This window comes from Quercus robur, chromosome 5 (assembly GCF_932294415.1).
Source record: "Quercus robur chromosome 5, dhQueRobu3.1, whole genome shotgun sequence".
NCBI lineage: Eukaryota > Viridiplantae > Streptophyta > Magnoliopsida > Fagales > Fagaceae > Quercus > Quercus robur.
The window spans coordinates 62,083,063-62,103,596 of record NC_065538.1 but is presented as its reverse complement, the minus strand read 5'-3'; the positions used below and the strand labels follow the sequence as shown (position 1 = coordinate 62,103,596).

General features: G+C 34.2%; 1 protein-coding gene across 2 annotated transcripts; it reads right to left on the bottom strand.

The window, feature by feature from the left end:
- Positions 1-1,621: 1,621 nt before the first annotated feature.
- LOC126726592 (hydroxyproline O-galactosyltransferase GALT2) lies at positions 1,622-9,433 on the bottom strand. Of its 2 annotated transcripts, XM_050431876.1 has the most exons (7): positions 7,884-9,431; positions 5,284-5,516; positions 4,662-4,952; positions 2,810-2,938; positions 2,519-2,692; positions 2,085-2,192; positions 1,622-1,985 (listed from the first exon to the last, which is right to left on the bottom strand). In XM_050431876.1, exons 1-7 carry the CDS (start codon positions 8,791-8,793, stop codon positions 1,776-1,778), a joined length of 2,055 nt encoding a protein of 684 aa, XP_050287833.1. In that variant the 5' UTR covers positions 8,794-9,431; the 3' UTR covers positions 1,622-1,775. The 2 variants fall into 2 exon arrangements, with proteins under 2 accessions (XP_050287833.1, XP_050287834.1); XM_050431877.1 differs by lacking the exon at positions 4,662-4,952 and having other exon boundaries at positions 7,884-9,433.
- Between the last annotated feature and the right edge of the window lie 11,101 nt (positions 9,434-20,534).

Genomic DNA, 20,534 nt, shown 5'->3' with positions numbered 1-20,534 from the left:
AATCTTAATCCCATGAAAACAAATGGTGATCCTAGCACAAAATATTTTTCTTTTCATTTTGTTTTTTTTTTTAGAGAATTTCAATCTATGGCGTCCGCTTCTAATAATAGCTCTTTATTTTTCATTTTGTTTTACAATTGCTTAAATAGTACGTTATGAATCATAATGAGAGTAACACAATTTTTATTTGGGTACATCATTAATGCTGCTTTTATTATACACAAATCATATCGATAACCATAAGAAAATTTTTTAAACATATTGTGTCTACGGGCTCATATAAGAACAACTTTACAAAATATAGCATCCTCAGCTAGAAATGATAGTTGACAATGGAGTGGCCTTTATTCAAGGGCCTGTCTTGATCCAAAAAGGTAAAAACCACATTGCACTGAAAATCCTGGAACTATTAGATATTTTACTTTAACAGGTTTACAGTTGGACCTTAAAAAAATGGAAGGATCAGCTTTCAACGGGAATTACAAAACGTAATTTCTTGGGCCATTTGGGTAAACACTGTTAAAATGTTTTTTTTTTTTTTTTTTTTTTAAGTATTCTGGTACTTGATTATCGATTGGTTCATTTGTGATCCATGGAAAACCGAAATTGGTGTGATACGTGACCTACTTTTCCACGTAGGAATGGCTGATTGGCAAAAAGGCTTCAGTCATTTTAAGCAGAACATTAATCTTTAAAAAAAAAAATTCAGAATCATTCTTACTAGTTTATGCAAAAATCACCATTTATTTTAAAATTTAAAAAAAATACCTCTCTTTTTTTCTATTTTAGTTAACCATTTCTCAAAACAGTCATATGATCATCTATTACATAATCTGTTTCAATAATATATGAATTTTTTTAATTTTTTATATTGTCTTTTTTTGTAAATAATAACTGCTATCTACACTCTTCCTTTAGTCTCCACACACACACACCAAAAAAAAAAAATGAGGAAGCCATTTTGCATAAGTTACACGGACACACACACACACCAAAAAAAAAAAAAAAATGAGGAAGCCATTTTGCATAAGTTACGCGGACATGTATATTTGCTCAAACACCGTAGCAAAATCTCATTTTACACAACAAATACATAAACTAATGTGGGTTTTTTTTTTTTTTTTTTTTTTTTTTTTAAGAATGATTGTGCCAATTTTTAACCTTATGCTATCTTACGCAAATAATTGAAAATGCAGACGTTTTCGGTCCTCCAGGAAATGAAAATGCAGCCCAAAAAATCTGTCTCTTCTGGTCCTCCAAGAATCGAATGTACATTAACATTTTCGCCTTTTGGAAGACCCAAAAGTACAGAGTCTCAATTAAACTCACGTAGTAACTAATGGTAAGATCTGTTTCTTATCTCCCATGCAAGTTGAAAACTTTAGAATTTATTTTTGGGTTCTTGGAGGACTGAAAATGTACCCTTTTTTTTGTGTTCCAAACTTCCAAATACCATATATGACTGCAGCTTTTTGCTAATTACCATATTACTTCCTAGGTGGATTAATATGAAATTTATATTAATTTCACGTTCACAACCTCATTCCATGAGTTAGTGAAAAATGATTTACGTGGAAGACGTTATCAATTATCCAAAGCCGCTTATATAACACATCATACATTGATAACTCATTTGGGGAGGGCTAATTTTCATAATTAATGGTTTGAGTTCATAAATTGATCCACCTAGACAGATGATAATCAGCACTGGGGAGAAAAAATGAAAAATACAAACTGGGGGAGGGAAGAGTAAGATGAGTGTGACCTAAGCATTGTCATCTAAAGTTGCAGCATTGAGCCCGACCTCTCGCCAATTTGTCCCAAAGACAGATCATTTGCCTTGGGGATTGGTAATGTGCCGTGAAATAGTTTTCCATGCACCCATACTGACAAAATTTCCAGTTGTGTGAGTACTGGACCGCTCTCATGGAACTGTTAAACTGCTCAACCCACATTCCCATGCTCACATCCTCCATCTTGAAGAGCTGCAGCCAAAAAGAAACACTAGTTTTTAGTTACCAAATGCTGAAACGGGTTGTAGATTCCTATAAAGGAAGGCATAGTAGAGAAATAATATAACTAACCCTTAGCCTTCGATTGCCATGTCGCGAGATAACATAGTTAGCAATATCAATGGAAATTATATATCCAGGCCCATTGGCATATGGAGGATATGCTTCTTCTGGCCATTCCTGTTACATTACACAATTTCGTTAGATATAGGAACAATGCAAAGGGAATCAAACAGGTCTATCCAACCAAGAACACAAACTTCTTAACTTAGAAGAAAACAACAATAATAAGCTCAGGATAATATGAGAAGAAATTGTCTCTTCTTATTTCCAATCGTAGTTGCAAGCAAGCACAATGTATCAGATTTCCAGAAGTGTCTGATTGATGAAAGGAGCTCTCTAGTAGAAAAATCAAAAGCCCGAAAGGCAGAACTGAGTAGGGATAGATTTTTGATCCATAACAGGCAACAAGTCCAAATAACAAACATACCAGCCCACTAGCATACCTCATAGGTGACTGCCCATTTTCCATTTCTGAGAGGGCGATGCAAGAGATTGAGATTGCCCATATAAAGGGACTTATTCGGGGAGATGCCCTCAATTTCTTTTAGGACAGTGTCCACCCTAACAAACGTGTCATCATCACATTTCATGATGTACGCAGCTGTCAAATTCTGAACCTGCATGGAGAATGTTTGGGCTTTAAGGATATAACACAACTCAGCATGGGGAACACAACAGAAGCTCCAGGAAAGTGTTCAATGAAAGACAAACTAGATTATAATACAAAAACTCACCCCAAACTCACAGATAGCAATTGTTTTTAGAACAACAAGCTCATAACGATCCATAAAGGGCAAAATCACAATGTCGCCAAAGTAAGCAGCCTCCTTCTTCAGCACTGCATTCACCTCCTTCCTTGGATTCTTCATGTTGATTTTGTAAAGAGTAACAACACCAAATAAGCAAAAACCCAATCATAATACAATGGAAGACAATATTTTTCAAATGGAAAAATGAAAAAGAAACACATACATAAATAGCCAGTGAAGAATGTCCACAGGAATTAAAAATAGAAAGATAAAACAGACCCAGATATGCACAGCATATATCATATGAAACTTTGTTAGCTCATATGCATACATCATATATCAATGTATTAGTCCAAATCTCTGAATTCAAGAATCATAAGGACAAAAACAAACAAAACAAGCCCATCTATTGGATTGGAGTACATAAAACTTACATTGGTCCTCATATAATAACTAAACACATATCACAAGGAAATTGATTTCATGTCATATACTCATAGGGATGAAAAAGCGTCACATAATATCTCATAGTCATTAACCCAACCATTTAATTATTGCAACACAGTAACTGGGAATAACGTGATCCAAAGTTATTTGTACCAAGGTTGACAACACTGTCCTAAACACTACTGGCATCTCAGATGTCATCATCTTCAGTTGAAGTAAAAAATAAAAAATTAATAGCTTCTCTAGATACCATATAGCCTATTTAAGTCATTATGTTTAAAATTGACTCACAATAGCCTTGTATAAAAACTTGTGATACATGCAGAAGAATGTAAATATAGCTGAGCTAAAAATAGAGAGATAACCCTCTTTGGAAAGGAGATAAGATATTATATTTTATACCTGTATACAAGCAAAATATAATATTATATATACTCAAATCGAGCTCTATACTTACGAACTTGCTCACAAACACATAATTTTGTACATTCTTAAGACATTTAATAATCGCGTTTATACCTAAATTGAGCTTGGCTTGTTTGCTGAATAACATAACTAAACTTTTCCCAAGTCTAAACTGCTTATGGAAAGCTCAGGTCATTTACCACCCCAATATTGTATGCTTTTTCATTTTATTCTCTCTTTTTACCCCTCCCTCTTGGTTGTTTTGTAATACAACAGTGTTCACCATTCCATTGTAAATAAAATGGTAAAAAAATATTATAGGTAAGAAAATTTTCATTGAGAGAGACTACATGAAAATGTCACAAAGCAGCAGAAATAGAAAAAGAAAAATGAAGAAATACAAAATACTGTTCATAGAAACCTTGAGCACCATATATTTCTCGCTTTTCCTTCTTCCTTACAACCCAAGTCAAGCCCTTGCTCTTACCTATCAAAAATCCAACAACCTCAAGTATTTTATCAAATAGCCATCAAAATCTCATCAAACCCTATCCAATTTTAAGCCCTAACCCTTTATTCTACAAGTCTAAATCCTAGATCCAAAATCCTCTTGAGATATTAATCCACCACTAGCACACATAGATTCCCCAATTTATCTCAAATCTGGCATGTTCTTGATTGGTATCCTATATGTTCATCAACAGAACTTTTGCAACTAAAAACCACAAACAATTTACATAAGCATTCCACATTGTTCAACACTTTACTATGGACTTATGTTTCATTGAAAGTGTTATGGTTCGCTATTATCTATCATACTTTAATAGATAGCAACACTAGCATCAACATCTCTATGTTTCAAGCATTTCAATAATCAATATCACCATGTTCTATTCATTACACTCATGGATCCTGGAAAGTAATTCATCAGCCCAATTTCTTGACCCATAATTAAGGAGGGTAAAGATATATGCAGAAACCTTACCAATGCAACAAAGAATCGAACTACAACATTAGAAAACTTGATGGCAGAAGATTGCATCCACGTTTTTCTAACTGCCATGCGTTCTGCAAAGTGATTAGTAGCAGACAAAACTCCAATAAAGAGTTTAATCTTGCCCTCAGGTATAGGACGGGCTTTCCACTGATCCGACATTTCCAATACTCTTTGAGGTGAGAAACTCGGATGAGAAGTAGGGAGAGAAGTAACATAAATTGAGTGAACATCCATGTCTCCTTTAATTGCTAGTCCAGTTGCATCTTCAAGAGTAAACCCCTGAAGTTATAGCAAAACCATCAGCAAAGCATCTCCCACTGTGTCTTAATATCTTTAAATCAACAAGGCCAAAGAATACCCAGTGGAAATACAATCTTATAAAAAGTAAAAAACAACATCATAAATTAAATTGGAAAGGCCGACAAGGTAAAATGGAAGCCACTGTTAAAAATAAAATACATAGAAAGTGACTATAGAGCACAATGGCCCAAACTACACTGCAATATGACATACTCTAGATCTCAAAGGCAAGCATTCACCATTTCCATGGGACATGTACAAAACAGATATCATATGTAGTAAATGTCACAGGCTTTTCCACATTACTTACCGTCCTATACGGAAATGAAGTCACATGCCTACCCCCAACACTCATATGGTACCCATCAATGCCAGCACGCAGGGTCATTATAAACAGTTTGCCCTCCACAAAAGGAAATGGCCAGGTCACTTCAGGCTTCTGCTCACGTCCAATGAATCGCTTAAACCATGAAGTTGTCTTGGACTCTTTTGAGTCTACAATATCATTCCGCATCCATTTTTCACATCTCCCAAATCCATCAACTGCAAAATACATAGAAAAGAAAAACCTTACAGCTTAAATGGTACATAAAAAGTTGAGAGGATGGAGAGCAGAGAAAAGAAAACAAGTCATACCACATCATAAACAACTACATGCAAAATAAATAAATAAAAGTTTAGTTTCTTAGGAGCATAAAAATTCCCCATCCTTCACACAGTATGCATGTTATTGTTGCCCAGAACAATCAGGAAAGTTCGGGAGAGTTAAGGGGGAATTAGCAGCAGACAGGAATTTATTAAAATGAGAAAGACTCAAGGTGATGCAGTTCAATTATAGGGGCTAACAAAGGTTTTAAGCCTAGAATACCAAAGTTACAATCAAAACAGCAAGTTCGTGAGGCTGATTGCAATCGAGGCTAAAGAATCTCCTACATTGATTCAAAAAGTGAATATGTGGTTCTTAATAGAAACCTATATGTATATTATTGAATCATATTCACAAAAGCATGTCAACAAAGTTGATCAGCAATCAAAATACAGTGACTTCATATTTGAGCTGCTACAAAGCAAACTCAACATACTCAGCATAATAGGTGAACTTCAAACAAAGAAGGTCAGCTATAGCCTCAATTTTACGCACAAGCAAGAAACCAGATTAGCAAGACCATTTCAATGACACTGCCCAAATCAAGCTCTAACTATCCAAACTAGTACTTAAACCCATACACTAACACACACCAATACCTCTTTTTTTTATAGGTGGATAATAGGGAGGTGAAAGATGCCATTACCATTGGACTATCACTTAAACCCCCACTAACAGTCTAACACACAACAACACTATAGCTCTAGGTCAAGAATCTTATTAGCATAGAGGAAATTACAGCAGTTACTGATCTGGAATGTAAATACCAGAATTTGGCAGCTCAAGAGCCACTCAAATAAAGAAGAAAGTCTAACTAATATGCTAAGGTTTTTTGATAAGTAATAAGTTACACTAATATGCCAAAAAATCTATGCTCATGCTATGATTTAGTTGATAGTCTGGAGTCAAATTCTTCTAGATAAAGAGATAAGAAATAAATGCTATATTAGTTTCTCAATGTCTAATAATTTGAAAATTCAACCCTTAACAGATCAAAAAGATCATGAAGAATAGAGAGGTTCAGGGGAGAATGAAGCATTTAATTCTTATCTCTTTTTCTAGAAAGAAGTTGAAAATTCGACCCTTAACAATCAAATTCTTTTTCTTTTTCTTTTTTTTGATAAGTCCCGTAACAGTCAAATATAGAATCATATACATCACACTGCACAAGTTTATGTTTATGCATTTAAATATAGAACCATATACATCACGGTATTTCCAAAATGTGTTATGACATATTTTATCTCCACCTAAGAGAAAGGTCGAGAAAGTTAAAGCCTGATTTTCAGGAAACTTAATGATATGTTTGCATTACATAGTTCATGTTATAGATTATCTAACCAGATATGACCCTAATGCTAACCTATGCTACAGCCACAAAATGAAGTAACAGCCTAATGTCCATGAAGACCACAAAATTATGAAATATCAATATTTTTTCTGTTTTGCACATTTATTTGTTAATGGTCTAAGAATCAATAAGTTAAACATGTCATATGCTAAAACTTGAGAGGTCTACAATAAGTGTTTGGCCTTTTACCAGTACTGATAAATTGTTCAAGAAATTTTACAAACTTATCTTAAATGCTGCACACCTTGAGACATAAGGTATAAATTAAGTTGTGAAGAAAAGCATCTTAAAAATTAGAAAGAACTCTACATCAACACAAAAAAAAAAAACAAAAAAAAAAAGAGTAAGACTTTTCAAGGCATGAGTTTCAGATGAACTGAGCCTGATGGATGCGTCACAATTCTGTTCTCTTGAGCCTCACAACACAGTATGCCCAAGGCATGATCTCAAATTTTCTGAACCATTATTTTAAGAATGACTCAAACATCAAAGCATGAATATCTGCCAAAACTCAAGCCCTGTAGCTCAATTTATTGGCACTTCTTGGTGTTTCTAAATGCGACATGTTCAAATCCTCCCTCCCCCAATTATCAAATTATCAATAAATAAATCAAAGCATAAATATCAAGTCAAATGACCCACAACTCATTTCTCTTGAGCCTCTACTCACGGCAAAAAAAGTAGAGTTCTCATATTTTTGTCAGTCTTCATCCCTATTGTAGAATGGGAAGAGCTTATAAAAGAAAAATTAGAAGTCAAATCACTTTTGGGTTGAATCACACTTCCATCCCCAATAAGTATGGGGTCATGAATGAGATCTTGGGTTCAATGCCCACAGAGGTCACAAGTTACATACCAATTTTTTAAGAATAAGAATAAAATGAATATGTATTTAAAGCATAATAAATCTTACCAAGCATATCTTCATCATTCTGGGATGGTAAACCATCACATCTTTGAGCTTTTCCCCACTGCATTCTATAACAGGTGTTATGCTCAATGACTGGCCGCTTGCTCCAATCTCCTCTCAGTCGAGGATTCAAATGCAAAATCTTTGGTGGTTCCTCACCATCTACAGCCTTTAACCCCTGCAATTCAACCATGAACTGTGAAACCATAACCAAGGCATCACCTTTTCTCAACTTCGCAAGCTGGGGCACATACTCCTGATGTGCATAATGGGGAGTTCCCACCACCGTAATTGAAGAACCAGCAGCAAGCCCACAAGGTAGAAACATTAACCTGTCTCCCTTCAGCAAGTCTTCCCCACTCATTGATATCCATGAAGGACATGACTCGGGTTTCCCCTCAATTAAAGTGCTTTCTCCGGTCTCCTTGTCATCAACCTTATCCACTTCTTCCCATGCCTTTAAGCCTAACGTCCAAGCCTCATCCGCCATTCTCTCAAGCACTGATAAACCTGTAGTTCTATTCCTCCGCTTCATTATCTCACCCGTTATTCGACCATATCTGTGCTGCAGCGGCTTTATAGGTGGAGAACCATTTTTTCTCTCTTCCAATGGTTCCTTACTAGGCATCAAAGGGGCATCTTGGTTTCGGTTATCTTCTAATTTACGGTGAAATGCATCCTTAAAATAAATAGAGTTAAAGATTGGTTTGCTTAAATCTGCACCTTCGGACTCCTTTCCTATCGCCCCATCCATTCCAACATCAGTATCACCCCCACTCAACATTGCTGCAATCTCTAAAAACTCTGGAAACTTATAGGCTATAAAAACTAAGTATAAAACCCCTATTCCCAACAATAAATGGGACCATTTGAACTTTCTTGAACCAGGAGGCTCACTTTTCGGCCTCTTCATCTTTATTCAACCAAGAAATATATATATACACACACACCACAAAAAATACTTCACAATAACCAAAATTCTCTCAAACCCATTTCTCCAATTGACTAATGGAATCCAAAAACAAGCTCCAAACCCCACAAAAAGCACTCAAATTAGATAAACCAAAATCAACAAAATCTTCAACAAAAAAAAAAAAAAAAAAAAAAAAGCCCTTTTATCAAATGTACCAATACCGATCAATGAAATGCAATGTTGTGAAGCGAAACAGAGTGAGATTAAAGAACAAAAAAGCCTCAAACCTCCACGGATTTCAGAGTTCAACAAAGAAATCAGCCAATGTCAGAATTCAGCAGCAAATACCCACCAAGAAAGAAAGCAGCCTTCTTGAATTCCTCCACGTTCCAAAGAAACCAACCCAAGAAAATTGCAGAAGATCAAGTTGGTGAAAGATGTTGGGGACGGTGGAGAGGGACCCACTACCAAAAACCCTAATAAACACAGAGAGAGGAGAGAGAGAGAGAGAGAGAGAGAAATGGGAAAAGGGGAGAGAGAGCGTAGTGGGGGTAAGGTATGTGCACGCAACACCAAGTCCGCAAATCACAGTGTTGGAGAGGAGATGGAGGTAGGTAATAACTCCAAGAAATGTAAAAGCAGTTATTTTTTGGGGGATTTGAAATTCAATTTATATGATTTGGATTTACTTAAAAATAAAGCTAATAACTCACTAACTTGGTCTAATAATTCAATTTATATATGATTTGGCTTTGCTTAAAAATAAAATAAAAGCTAATAAATCACTAACTTGGTCTAATAATTAGGGTAAAGTTTAGTTCAATTTTAACCCCCTTTTTTGGGTGATAAATGATCATTGTTGATCAATTATTGATTGAATTTATTTGTATATCCCATCCAAAAAAAATGTATTGATTGTATTACCAAATAGCAAATATCAAGAAAATAAAATAAAATAAAAATTTTATTGTTAGAATCAATTTAGTCCCTTAGTAATAATTAGTCGCATCACACGCGTTTTGCACGTGCAATGAAATTTTTTTTTTTAAGTTTAATGTTATAATTTTCAATTTGAATTTGTCTATTGTTGGTAAGGTTACAAGAGAATGGATTTTTAAGAAACTAAAATTTTGAATTTTGAAAATGAGCAAATGTGTGTGAGATATATTTATATAGAGAGTGTGTACTAACTTTTAGAAAAAAAGTTTTTAGGGTAGTTTTTTGTTTTTAAATTTTGTTGAATTACAATTTTAACCCTATTTTTATTTTTTAGGAATAAAGATTATTTATTGATTGAATTACCAAATAGCAAATACCAAGAAAAAAAATAAAAAAAAATTATTCAACTTTCAAAATTAAGCTAATTCCTTTTTCTTTTCTTTTTTTACTAAATTAACCCAATTCCATATTTGAATCTAGACTCCATTTAAATTTGAATGAACTTAGTTAATGTGAGTCATGTGACAAATGGAGCACAAATTGAAAGGTTATTCTTTTTTCTTTCTTTCTTTTTGAGTAAGAATTGAAATTCTAAAAGAAAAAAAAAATGTAACAATCTCGAGCTCAAATTAATATGAACTATTATTTATATATGGCAAAAATATCACTTTGGAGTCACTGTCAATTTAGTCACTACTTTGAGTAATAGTCAATTCGGTCTATGTTATTCTCACATTATAGTCAACTTTCAATCAATTTTCGTTAGTAAGTTAACAATACGAACCAAATTGATTGCAAGTTGAAAAAATAACATGAACCAAATTAATTACTACAAAAATATAGGGAGAAAAAAGATATTTTTGCCTAAAAGTATTTGAATTTGAAAGTTTTTTTTTTCTTTTTTGAGTGAAAATTTGAATTTGAAACTTGAAAACTAAATTGAATCAATTAACAAACTGAATTACACTTTACCAAATAATTAGAATACCGAATTAATAATGACAATTATGGGTTTACATAACACATTCTCTTTTTTGTTTAAGAAACAAATACACACATAATGGAGAGAGAACGAGATTCTAACATAAAAGCACTTCTAAAACTTTACTCAAAAATTATGATAACTTTCAAGGAATAATGTGATAAGTTATACTATACATAACACATTCTCTTAAGCAATATGGGACAATTACTTTTATTTTTTATTTCTTTTATAGAAACAGTTAGGTGTTTACCTTTCCTAAATGTTATTTAATTTCTCAAAAATAAAGGCTATTTAAATTCATAAATACCTGTGTTAACCAACAAAAGAAAGGTGCTTCTCACCATACTAGTTACTAAAGCTTACTTAGCATCATTTCTATTTCTCCTCTTCTTTTTTTTTTTTTTTTTTTTTGGTTGGGTGCTTGAAAGCATCATTGCCATTAATTATATATTAAATTCCATCTTCATTCGTATTGGAAAAGTTTGTGACTTTAGTAAGTGGAGGGCTTGCTTATCATCTAATGTACTCTTTGAATACTAAAATAATAATAACAATAATTATAATGTAACCTTTGAATAAAAGTGTACTAAAATGATGTATATGATATGATTATTAAAGTTGGCTTTATTTTGTTCAAAGGATTTCTAAATTGCATAGAATATCATTTAAGTGTATTGCACATCTTATTTTAGTATAAAAATTTTCATTCACTAACAATCTTTTAACCTAATGATCAGTAATGACATCTTCCATTCTCTTCTATGGAGAGAGTTAGGTTGGAAACCTATACAACTCGTTAAAATATAACAAAGAGATTTGGATTGGAGATATATACCTCATACCCAAAAAATAGATATATTTCATTCTTTAAGTTTTTTTTTTTTCTTTTTTTTTTTTTTATGGGCCTCTGTGAGAGTGCCTTTTTCGGGATACTCAGGCCCAAGGATCCCGGGCCTGAATGAAAAGGAAAGGATTTGGTGGACCGGGCCTTGACTCACCGCAGCTAACGAGCTGTTTAAGAATCAAGTGAATGCAGAGAATACTCCTGACAATATACAGAAAAATGACAAACAAGGATATCGAAGAGTGCCAAAAATTAACAACGTAAGCTCAGAAGAAAAAAAAAAAAGATTAGCAAGACGATAAAAAAAAAAGTGCTGTGGGGATCCTGGGAATTATGAAACAGTATTTCATTAATACATTATCTGTTTGATTACAGAAAGCTCACTAGGACGTGATACAAGGTCCAATCAAGCTCAAAAATTGCAGTCTTGAATGGCTATTCCAGCCTTCAAAACTTGCAAAGTTTGATTCTCGTTGAATCCGAGTATGTGCAATAGTGGCCTTTACAGGATATCGGGAAGCAGTATTTGTTTTTCCCTTAGTATTTTCTTTCTGCACAGAATTTTCTGATAGTTTTTCCTAGAGAATTTCTTCTTTCTTGCGTTTCTTTCTTTTTTTCTCGCTGCTTTCTTCACAACCCATCCCCTCCTTTTATAATGGAGTTTTCTGGGCGTCCCGGGGAACCGTTGGTTCCCCTGTTTTGTTCTTTTGCAAACAGAGCATGTTCTGTCCCCATCGTCTCGGTAAGTCCTTTTTCCGTTTTCTCTCATTCTTTCCTTCTCTTGGTTCTGATTCCGTCGAAAGCTTCTGGTTGGTCATCTTCTTTGGGACGTGCTGAGGTATGCCCTTCTCGGCATCCCCATTTCTGGCGTCTTCCTCTTTTCCCTTTCTTTCTTATTTGGGCGGAATCCTGTTCTGCCATTTTTGAAAGTCATTTGTTACCATTCTTCTTCCCTGTCCTGGTTCCCCGAGGCCCTTTTTCTGTCTGTGCCATGAGAGGTCGCTCGCGTTTTTTGCTTTTATTTCTTGTTTTTTTCTTCTTCTGTCTTCTTTCTATCGATCTGTCCCAGTCTTCCTTTTTATTTGTGCTTGAAGGGATCTGCGTTTATTGAGGATCCTTGCTTCTTTATACTTTGCCGTGGTCTCTTTTTTGGATGCTTCTTTCTTTTCTGGGCTTCAGGATCCTCTGGGCCTTCCCATGGGTCATCCGTATCTATTGCTTTGGGCTTAGCCTGAATTTTTCCTTTTGGGCTTGACTTGTTCTTCTGTTTTGGGCTTATTTTATTATGACCCTTTTTTTTTTAGACCTCAACAGCCTCTAAGTAAATTATTGAATACTCACAAGTTTTTTTTTTTTTTTTTTGAGGGGAATACTCACAAGAGTTTGTTTTGAAAGAGATCTCATTATAGCATTTTTTTTCCCCTTTTTATTTATCTATCAAAACTTTGTCTATTTTTTTTTTTTTTTTGTTTGGGAAAATTATTGTTTAGTTAATTTATGATAAGTGGTTCGTTAGTCATGCAAACACAATTTATACCTACCATACTAAAATTTTGTCAATATATACATTAATTGCAATATGTTAGCATCAAATGTGGCAAATTTTTATTAGTATATGCATTAAGTGTAGTCCGCTTGCAGCATAGCACCACTAATATCACTTTATACCTTTAGCATTTTCCATCTTGATTTGGATTTTTTTCCCCTAGTAATGATAATCCCAAGACTTTAATGAGACATTTAAGCAATTAAGTGTAATTGATCAATTTCCATAAAAATAAATACAGATAAATAATTAAATATAAATACTGTACTTTTTTTTGTGCTCGAAGGAAAGATAAATACTGGACTTGAGTGAGTTCCCTTTAAAAGCAAAATGTTATGTACTATCGGATTCGGTGTGAGAGGGTACAGAGCTTTTTAAAATAATAATTTAAAGAAAAAAAAAAAAAAAAAAAAAGAGAGAAAGATTAGAAGCTACAGAGCACTTTAAGACTTTGTTTTTTGTTTCTTGTCTTTTTTGATAATGATTATGTTAAAGACTTTGTAAACTACTTACTCAAACCTGCCTTTATATTGGTTCATCAAAAACTTTATGGCTTTAGAGGCAAACAAATCAACATATTCTCATTCATTTTTAAAAAAAAGGAGAAGTAAACATTATCTCTCTCTTTTTAAAGTTTTTGCTACAATATAAAATCTAGAATAGCAGTGTGTGCTCTATTATATACAAAGTACACATAAACTTTATGGCTTTAGAGACAAACAAATCAACATATTCTCATTCATTTAATTTAATTTATTTTAAAGTAAACATTGTCTCTCTCTTTTTAAAGTTTTTGCTACAGTATAATTAAAAACATCTGATTCGTAATCTATAATTGACAGAAAAGTGAAAATCTGTTCCAATACTTTGTACTCTGACCTAGGATCACATATTTGGACCAAATGGGTTTGAGCTTTGAACTGAACCCTTCAGCAATTGCAAGAAGAAATTCCAAACGATGGGATTTTTTTTTTTTTAATAATTTTCTTAAAACTAAATCGATGTGAAGTTACAACTTGCAGCAGTTGAGAAAGAAATAAAACCCACGTATAAAAGAGGAATGATGCATTTTAGGCTAGTGGCTATTATTCACTTTTTGTTGCATAAGCAAGTAAGTTCTAATTAGCTCAATTGATAAAGTTTTTGATAATTAAATAAAGAGATCTCGGGTTCAATCTCTGTCTATATAAAAAATTGATTTGGTGTTTTGATCTAATAATAAAGAATAAAAATCACAGAATTTGTGTGTACTTTGTATGTAATAGAGCAGTGTGTAATAAAAACTGTTATTCTAGATCAATCAATAACAACCTACCACTTAATATTTATTGTGAAAATATTGTGTACATAGCATTTCTAATTTTGAAAGTCTAGCTTTCACTTACATGATTTTTATGCTAATGTCAAATTTCGTGTCAATCACAAGTCATTTTACTATTTAATTTATAAACTTATTTTTTATGTATAATTTTAAACTACAAAAACTTAAAATTTTAACATTTGATTGATATTATTGTTATTGACATTTGATCTTTTGGAAATCCCGCAAGCTTTTATAAGAAGAAAATGTAGTACAATAGTTGCTTTGTCAAAATTTACACTCAATAAAAATTATACCGAGTCAAGTTGTAGCAAAACTTTGTCCTACATATTATATATATACTCACCAAAGTATCAAGTTAGCTTAATTGCGAAAGCCTCTTATTGTCGAATAAGATATCTAAGGCTTGATCCCCACTTACACTAAAAATTAATTGGTAATGATAAAAACAATCATCATAGAGAAAACGTCATAAGTTTGAAATATTAATGTATCGTTCATCATAAAAAAAAATACTAATGTATCTAAACAGACACACACACACACACACACACATATATATATATATATATATATATATATATATATATATATATATCACTATCTAACCATGAGACACTTGAAAAATCTTATAAATCAATAGTATTATGGATGAAACTTGAAACTTTTAAATTTACGACACGTCCTTCAAGTTGATTAAGCCCACCATCCAGGTGTCCTTCGATGTAAGACAAATGACTTTACCTTGAGTTTCAATTATGACTTTATGATGGTGGATTGTTCATAAGGGTAAGTGTTTAACCATTTGATCAAATAAGTACACGAATAAATTCTTTTTGTTTAAAATAAAAGGAAGTAGTAGACATAACAAATAAAACAAAATATTTAGTATTCTCAAAAGAAAAAACAATATGTACGTTTTTAAACCCCTTAAAATATAAGTTGTTTAACTTAGTTATTTAGCCAAGTAATTACTTAGATAAATTATTCAGATCTAGGTTAACACAATCAAATCATATCATGTAAATAATGCGAAAATATAAAGAACACACGATATGATAACCTAAGAAAACCAAACCGATAAAAAACTTGGGGAGGATTTAACCTAGCCATCCTTAAGGTAAAACAGATCCAATATGAAAAAATTGAAGTTTTTACAATAGAACTTAGACCACTAACATCCTATTACTACCTCGTGTAAAAAACTTATTACCATGACCACGTGACAGCTCAGAGTCCACGGACTACTTTTTTCCTTGATCCACTGCAACCACAAGTACTCCCACTTGTGACTTTGAGAATCCACTTAAAGGTTTCAGATCTTCTTTAAATTATTTATGCAGCAACTGAAGCGATCACAAAGTTCTTGACATAATCTTGATCTTGATAACCCTAAGTGTGTATGAAGGTAAACACCTTTAAATCTCACAAGAGATTTAACACACAACACATCAACAACCACTAAAACGTAGCTATAGTTTTTCTTTTTATACTTGGAGTAAAATATAAAACCCTATACGTTAAACCGGGCTTAGGCTAAGTTGGAAATTCTAGAGAAAAAATAATCTGCACGAGGTTCGATTAATCGAGTCTAATTTTGGATCGATCAAGCCTTGCGGATTTAGACAAATAAATCCTGTAGTCACTCAATTCCAACTTTACAAATAAACACACTTTGAGCAACCTAAATCTAGACTCTAAATTTTGATCATGGTTTGCCAACACAATACAAATTGAAGTTCTAATACATTTAGTTCCTAAAGTCTTAACTCAATACATGCTATGGTGGAATTCTCTTAAGTAAGAGCGTATGTCTTAACTCAATACACCATACAAATCTTGGTCTAGTCGCTACTCAAGCGCCTAACTCGGGTCATTTATTCGCTTGGTACCTCAGGCGTCAAATTAAGGTCTCGCATCTAGCTAACCACAGGTTACATGGATCATGGACTATCCATGTATGGTCTAATTAAGATAAATATATTATAGACCACATCTTGGTTCCAACTAAGGCGAGATTTGTTTGTGTCAACCATCTATATATGCTACATAAGTATTAAATGATACAATGTTTCATCTCTGCTCACTACTCAAGTGCTAGAGGCAATCGCTCACGTGAGTGAGTCGGCTTAAGCCTGTCGACATACTTTTCATACCATAGAACTCATCATATGGTATATGTGTGTGTAAATATACATATTATTAACTAAATAACATCATATGCATCTAAAACAAAATATCCCAAAAGAGTACAATAAATGATAACTAAAAAACAATATATCATCATATTCTACGTAGCCCTAAACTCCTAACATGAGCCTGAAAAGCATCCCTTTCTATAGGCTTTGTTAGTGGATCAGCAATCATGAGGCTTGTAAGAATGTGTTTTAGAACCACTTTATTGTGAGCAACCATGTCTCGAATGTAATGATATCGTATGTCAATGTATTTGGTTTTACCATGATACTTAGAGTCTTTAGCATAAGCAAGTGCTGCCATGCTATCACAATGTACCGTAACAAGATATAAGGCATCCTTGGCAACCTTAAGATTCTGAAAGAACCTTCTTAACCAAACTGCTTCCTGAACAACTGCTGAACATGCTACATACTCAGCTTCCATAGTTGATAATGCTATACAAGGTTGTTTCTTGCTACTCCAAGTGATGGCGCCATTATTTAGCAAGAAAGCATATCCAGATGTAGATTTGCGTTCATCTAGGTCACTACCCCAATTAACATCACTATAGCCAATCGTACGTAAATCTGAACCCTGATAACAAATGATGTAGTCTACTGTCCCTTTAAGATGCCTTAATATCCTCTTGACAGCTTTCCAATGAGCAAATCCTGAATTAGACTGAAATCTATTGACTAATCTAATTGCATAACATATATCGGGCTAAGTACACATCATTGCATACATGAAGCTTCCAACTGCATTAGCATAAGAAACACGAGCTATCTTTTCTTTTTCATCTTGAGTCTTAGGACACATATCAAAGCTTAAGCTCTCATTTTTTGCAACAGGATTATCTATGGGTTTGCAATTATGCATTTGGAAACGCTCAAAAACTTTCTCAATGTAGGTTTGTTGTGATAAATCTAAAAGTTTCTTTGAGCGATCCCTAAGGATTTTAACCCCTAGAATATAATCTGCCTCACCCATGTCCTTCATCTTAAAGTTAGAGGACAGCCATCCTTTTGTGGCAATAATCATTTCCATGTCATTACAAGCCAATAATATGTCATTGACATACAATGATAAAATAATGAAACTTCCCTTAGATCGTTTTACATAGACACAGTGATCTTCTTCGATCATCGTAAACCTATTCGATAGAACGGCTCGATGAAATCTCAATTACCACTGTTTAGATGACTGCTTTAAACCATATATGGATCGCTTAAGTTTGCACACTTTGTGCTCTTGACCTTTGGTCACAAAGCCAATAGGTTGATCCATATATATTTCTTCATCTAGTTCTCCATTAAGAAAAGCTGTCTTAACGTCCATTTGGTATAATTCCAAATTCAAGTTTGCAACAATGGCCAGAATGAGCCAAACAAAGGCAAACCTCACAACCAGAGAAAAGGTTTCCTCGTAGTCAACACCTTTCTTTTGAGTGTATCATTTTGCCACTAATCGAGCTTTATACCTTTCTATTGACCCATCCGTTTTGCGTTTGATTTTAAGAACCCATTTGTTCCCAATTGCTTTTCATCCCAACGATAGGTCTACTAGATCCCAAACTTGACTAGTCCTCATAGACTCCATTTCATCATTCATTACTTTCATCCACTCATCACTAATAGAAGATGAGAGAGCCTTTTGCACAGTTTTTGGCTCATCATCATCCTGTGAAGCAATCATGAAAGCTTCCCCCTCAATCTCAAAACGACGACGAGGAACATTACTACGGTTACTTCTACGTGGTTGAGGTTGTTGTGGATCAACTTCTAATGGTGTGCTCCTACTAGGTCGTGAGTCGCTTCCACTATCTTTAGGAGTTTCAGGAATTTCTTCCTTGTCCTCTACTAGTCTACTTGGGGCGCCTACCTCTTGATCCATCATTTCATAAAGAGTTTCAACCTAACCTATGTTAGGGAATTCACTTTCAATGAAATCAACATCACGTGACTCCAATTCAGTCACACTTCCATCTGGTTGTTCACCTATCAACACATAGCCTTTGGAATGTTCAGAATATCTTATAAAGATACACTTCTTTTCTCTAGGTCCTAACTTTCCATATCTATAAGAAGTATTGTGAACACCTGTTAAACCTTATAGCCGTAAGTTATTCAAGTCAGGTTTCTTGCTAGTCCATAGTTCATAAGGTGTGGAAGATACTGATTTACAGGGCACTAGGTTAAGTATATAGGCTGCAATCAAAAGTGCATCCCCCTAATACGAAATTGGTAGGTTAGCTTGCGCCATCATTGACCTAACCATCTCTAGCAGTGTTCAATTTCTCCTTTCTGCCACACCATTTTGTTGCGGCATATAGGGCATCATTAACTGCCTTGCAAATCCTTTTTCATCACAGAGCTCCCTAAATTGTTCAAATAGATACTCACACCTATGATCAGTTCTAAAAGCCTTAATGCTCTTGTCTAATTGATTCTCAACCAATCTTATGTATCGTCTAAAGCAATCTAAAGCCTCAGACTTATGAGAAATCAAATAGACATGACCTTAACGTGTCTAGTCATCTATAAATGTGATGAAGTAGAAACCTCCATGCCTTGCCCTCACATTCATTGGACCACATATATCAGAGTGGATTAGTTGCAATGGAAAAGATGCCCTTGTGGCTTTTCCGAACGGTTTTCTTTTTGACTTTCCCACAAGACAATGTTCACATGTGGACAAAATGACCTTAGTGAGATTGCCCATAAGGCCTTCTCTAGCTAACCTAGTCATCCTTTCTTGCCCTATATGGCCAAGCCTAACATGCCATATAATCGAATTATCAAAAGCATTATCAGATGAAGTCAAAAAAACCGAACTATCATTATTATAATATTCAATATCCAAAATTAAAAAAACCATTTAAAATAAAACCACGACCATAATAAATTGTTCTCAAATGCAATAAAACATAATTATTCTAAAAAATAAATCGGAAACTAAGTTTTAACAAAGTAACTACGGAAAGTAAGTTCCTTCGGATCTCTGAAGCATACAATACGTCATGGCGTAATAGAGTGCGACCACCTCGCAACTCTAGCTTGTAGGTACCAATTCCAAGTACCTCCACGCTAGCTCCGTTTCCCACATTGATGTCTCTACTCCCAATAGGAATCCGATGATACTCCATAAATCCCACTCTATCTCTCGCTATATTTTCTATTGTTGTTGAGTCTACAGTCCACATAGGAGCAAAATTAGCAACAAGGACATGACTAGTTACAAAAACATGGTGAGATGTAGGATTAGGTGTTACCTTTTTTGGCTCAATGCAATCATAAGCAAAATGTCATTTCTTTCTACAATTATAACAAGTTAACTTAGACTTATCATTCTTTGCACGCTTTCCTCTAGTATTGCACTTAACAAACTTAGCCTTCTTAGGCGGTGGCCCATTAGGTCTCTCTTGTCTAGGAGCATATTCAGGTTGCTTGCATTTAGGCCTAGATGCCTTATGCGAGCTAGTCTCGACCATGTGCACAGAACTAATCGGCTTGGCTGCTTCAAGGCGCTAAGCTTCAAGTTCCAAGTGACAAGCCACATCATCAAATGTTTTGATGTTCTCATTATGTGTCAAGTTTTGACACATCGTCTCCCATGAGCTTGGTAGTGAACGAATCACTGTCTGGACTTATTGTTCTTTAGTAAGATTGTTTCCAGCTGATTTGAGCTCTCGAATCATGGAGGACATCACCCTGAGATGCTGCTTCATTGTGTGTTCAAAGCGCATCTTATATGAATCAAATTTCATTGTTAAGCCACGCAATCTAGTGGCTGATATCCCTCCATATCTTAGTTGTAGAGCTTTCCATATGTCTTGCGCAGTTGTATACTGCTCAAATTCACCAATCAAGTCATTGTGCATGCTGCTTAACATTGTAAAGCGCGCACACAAATCTTTCTTGCGCCAACT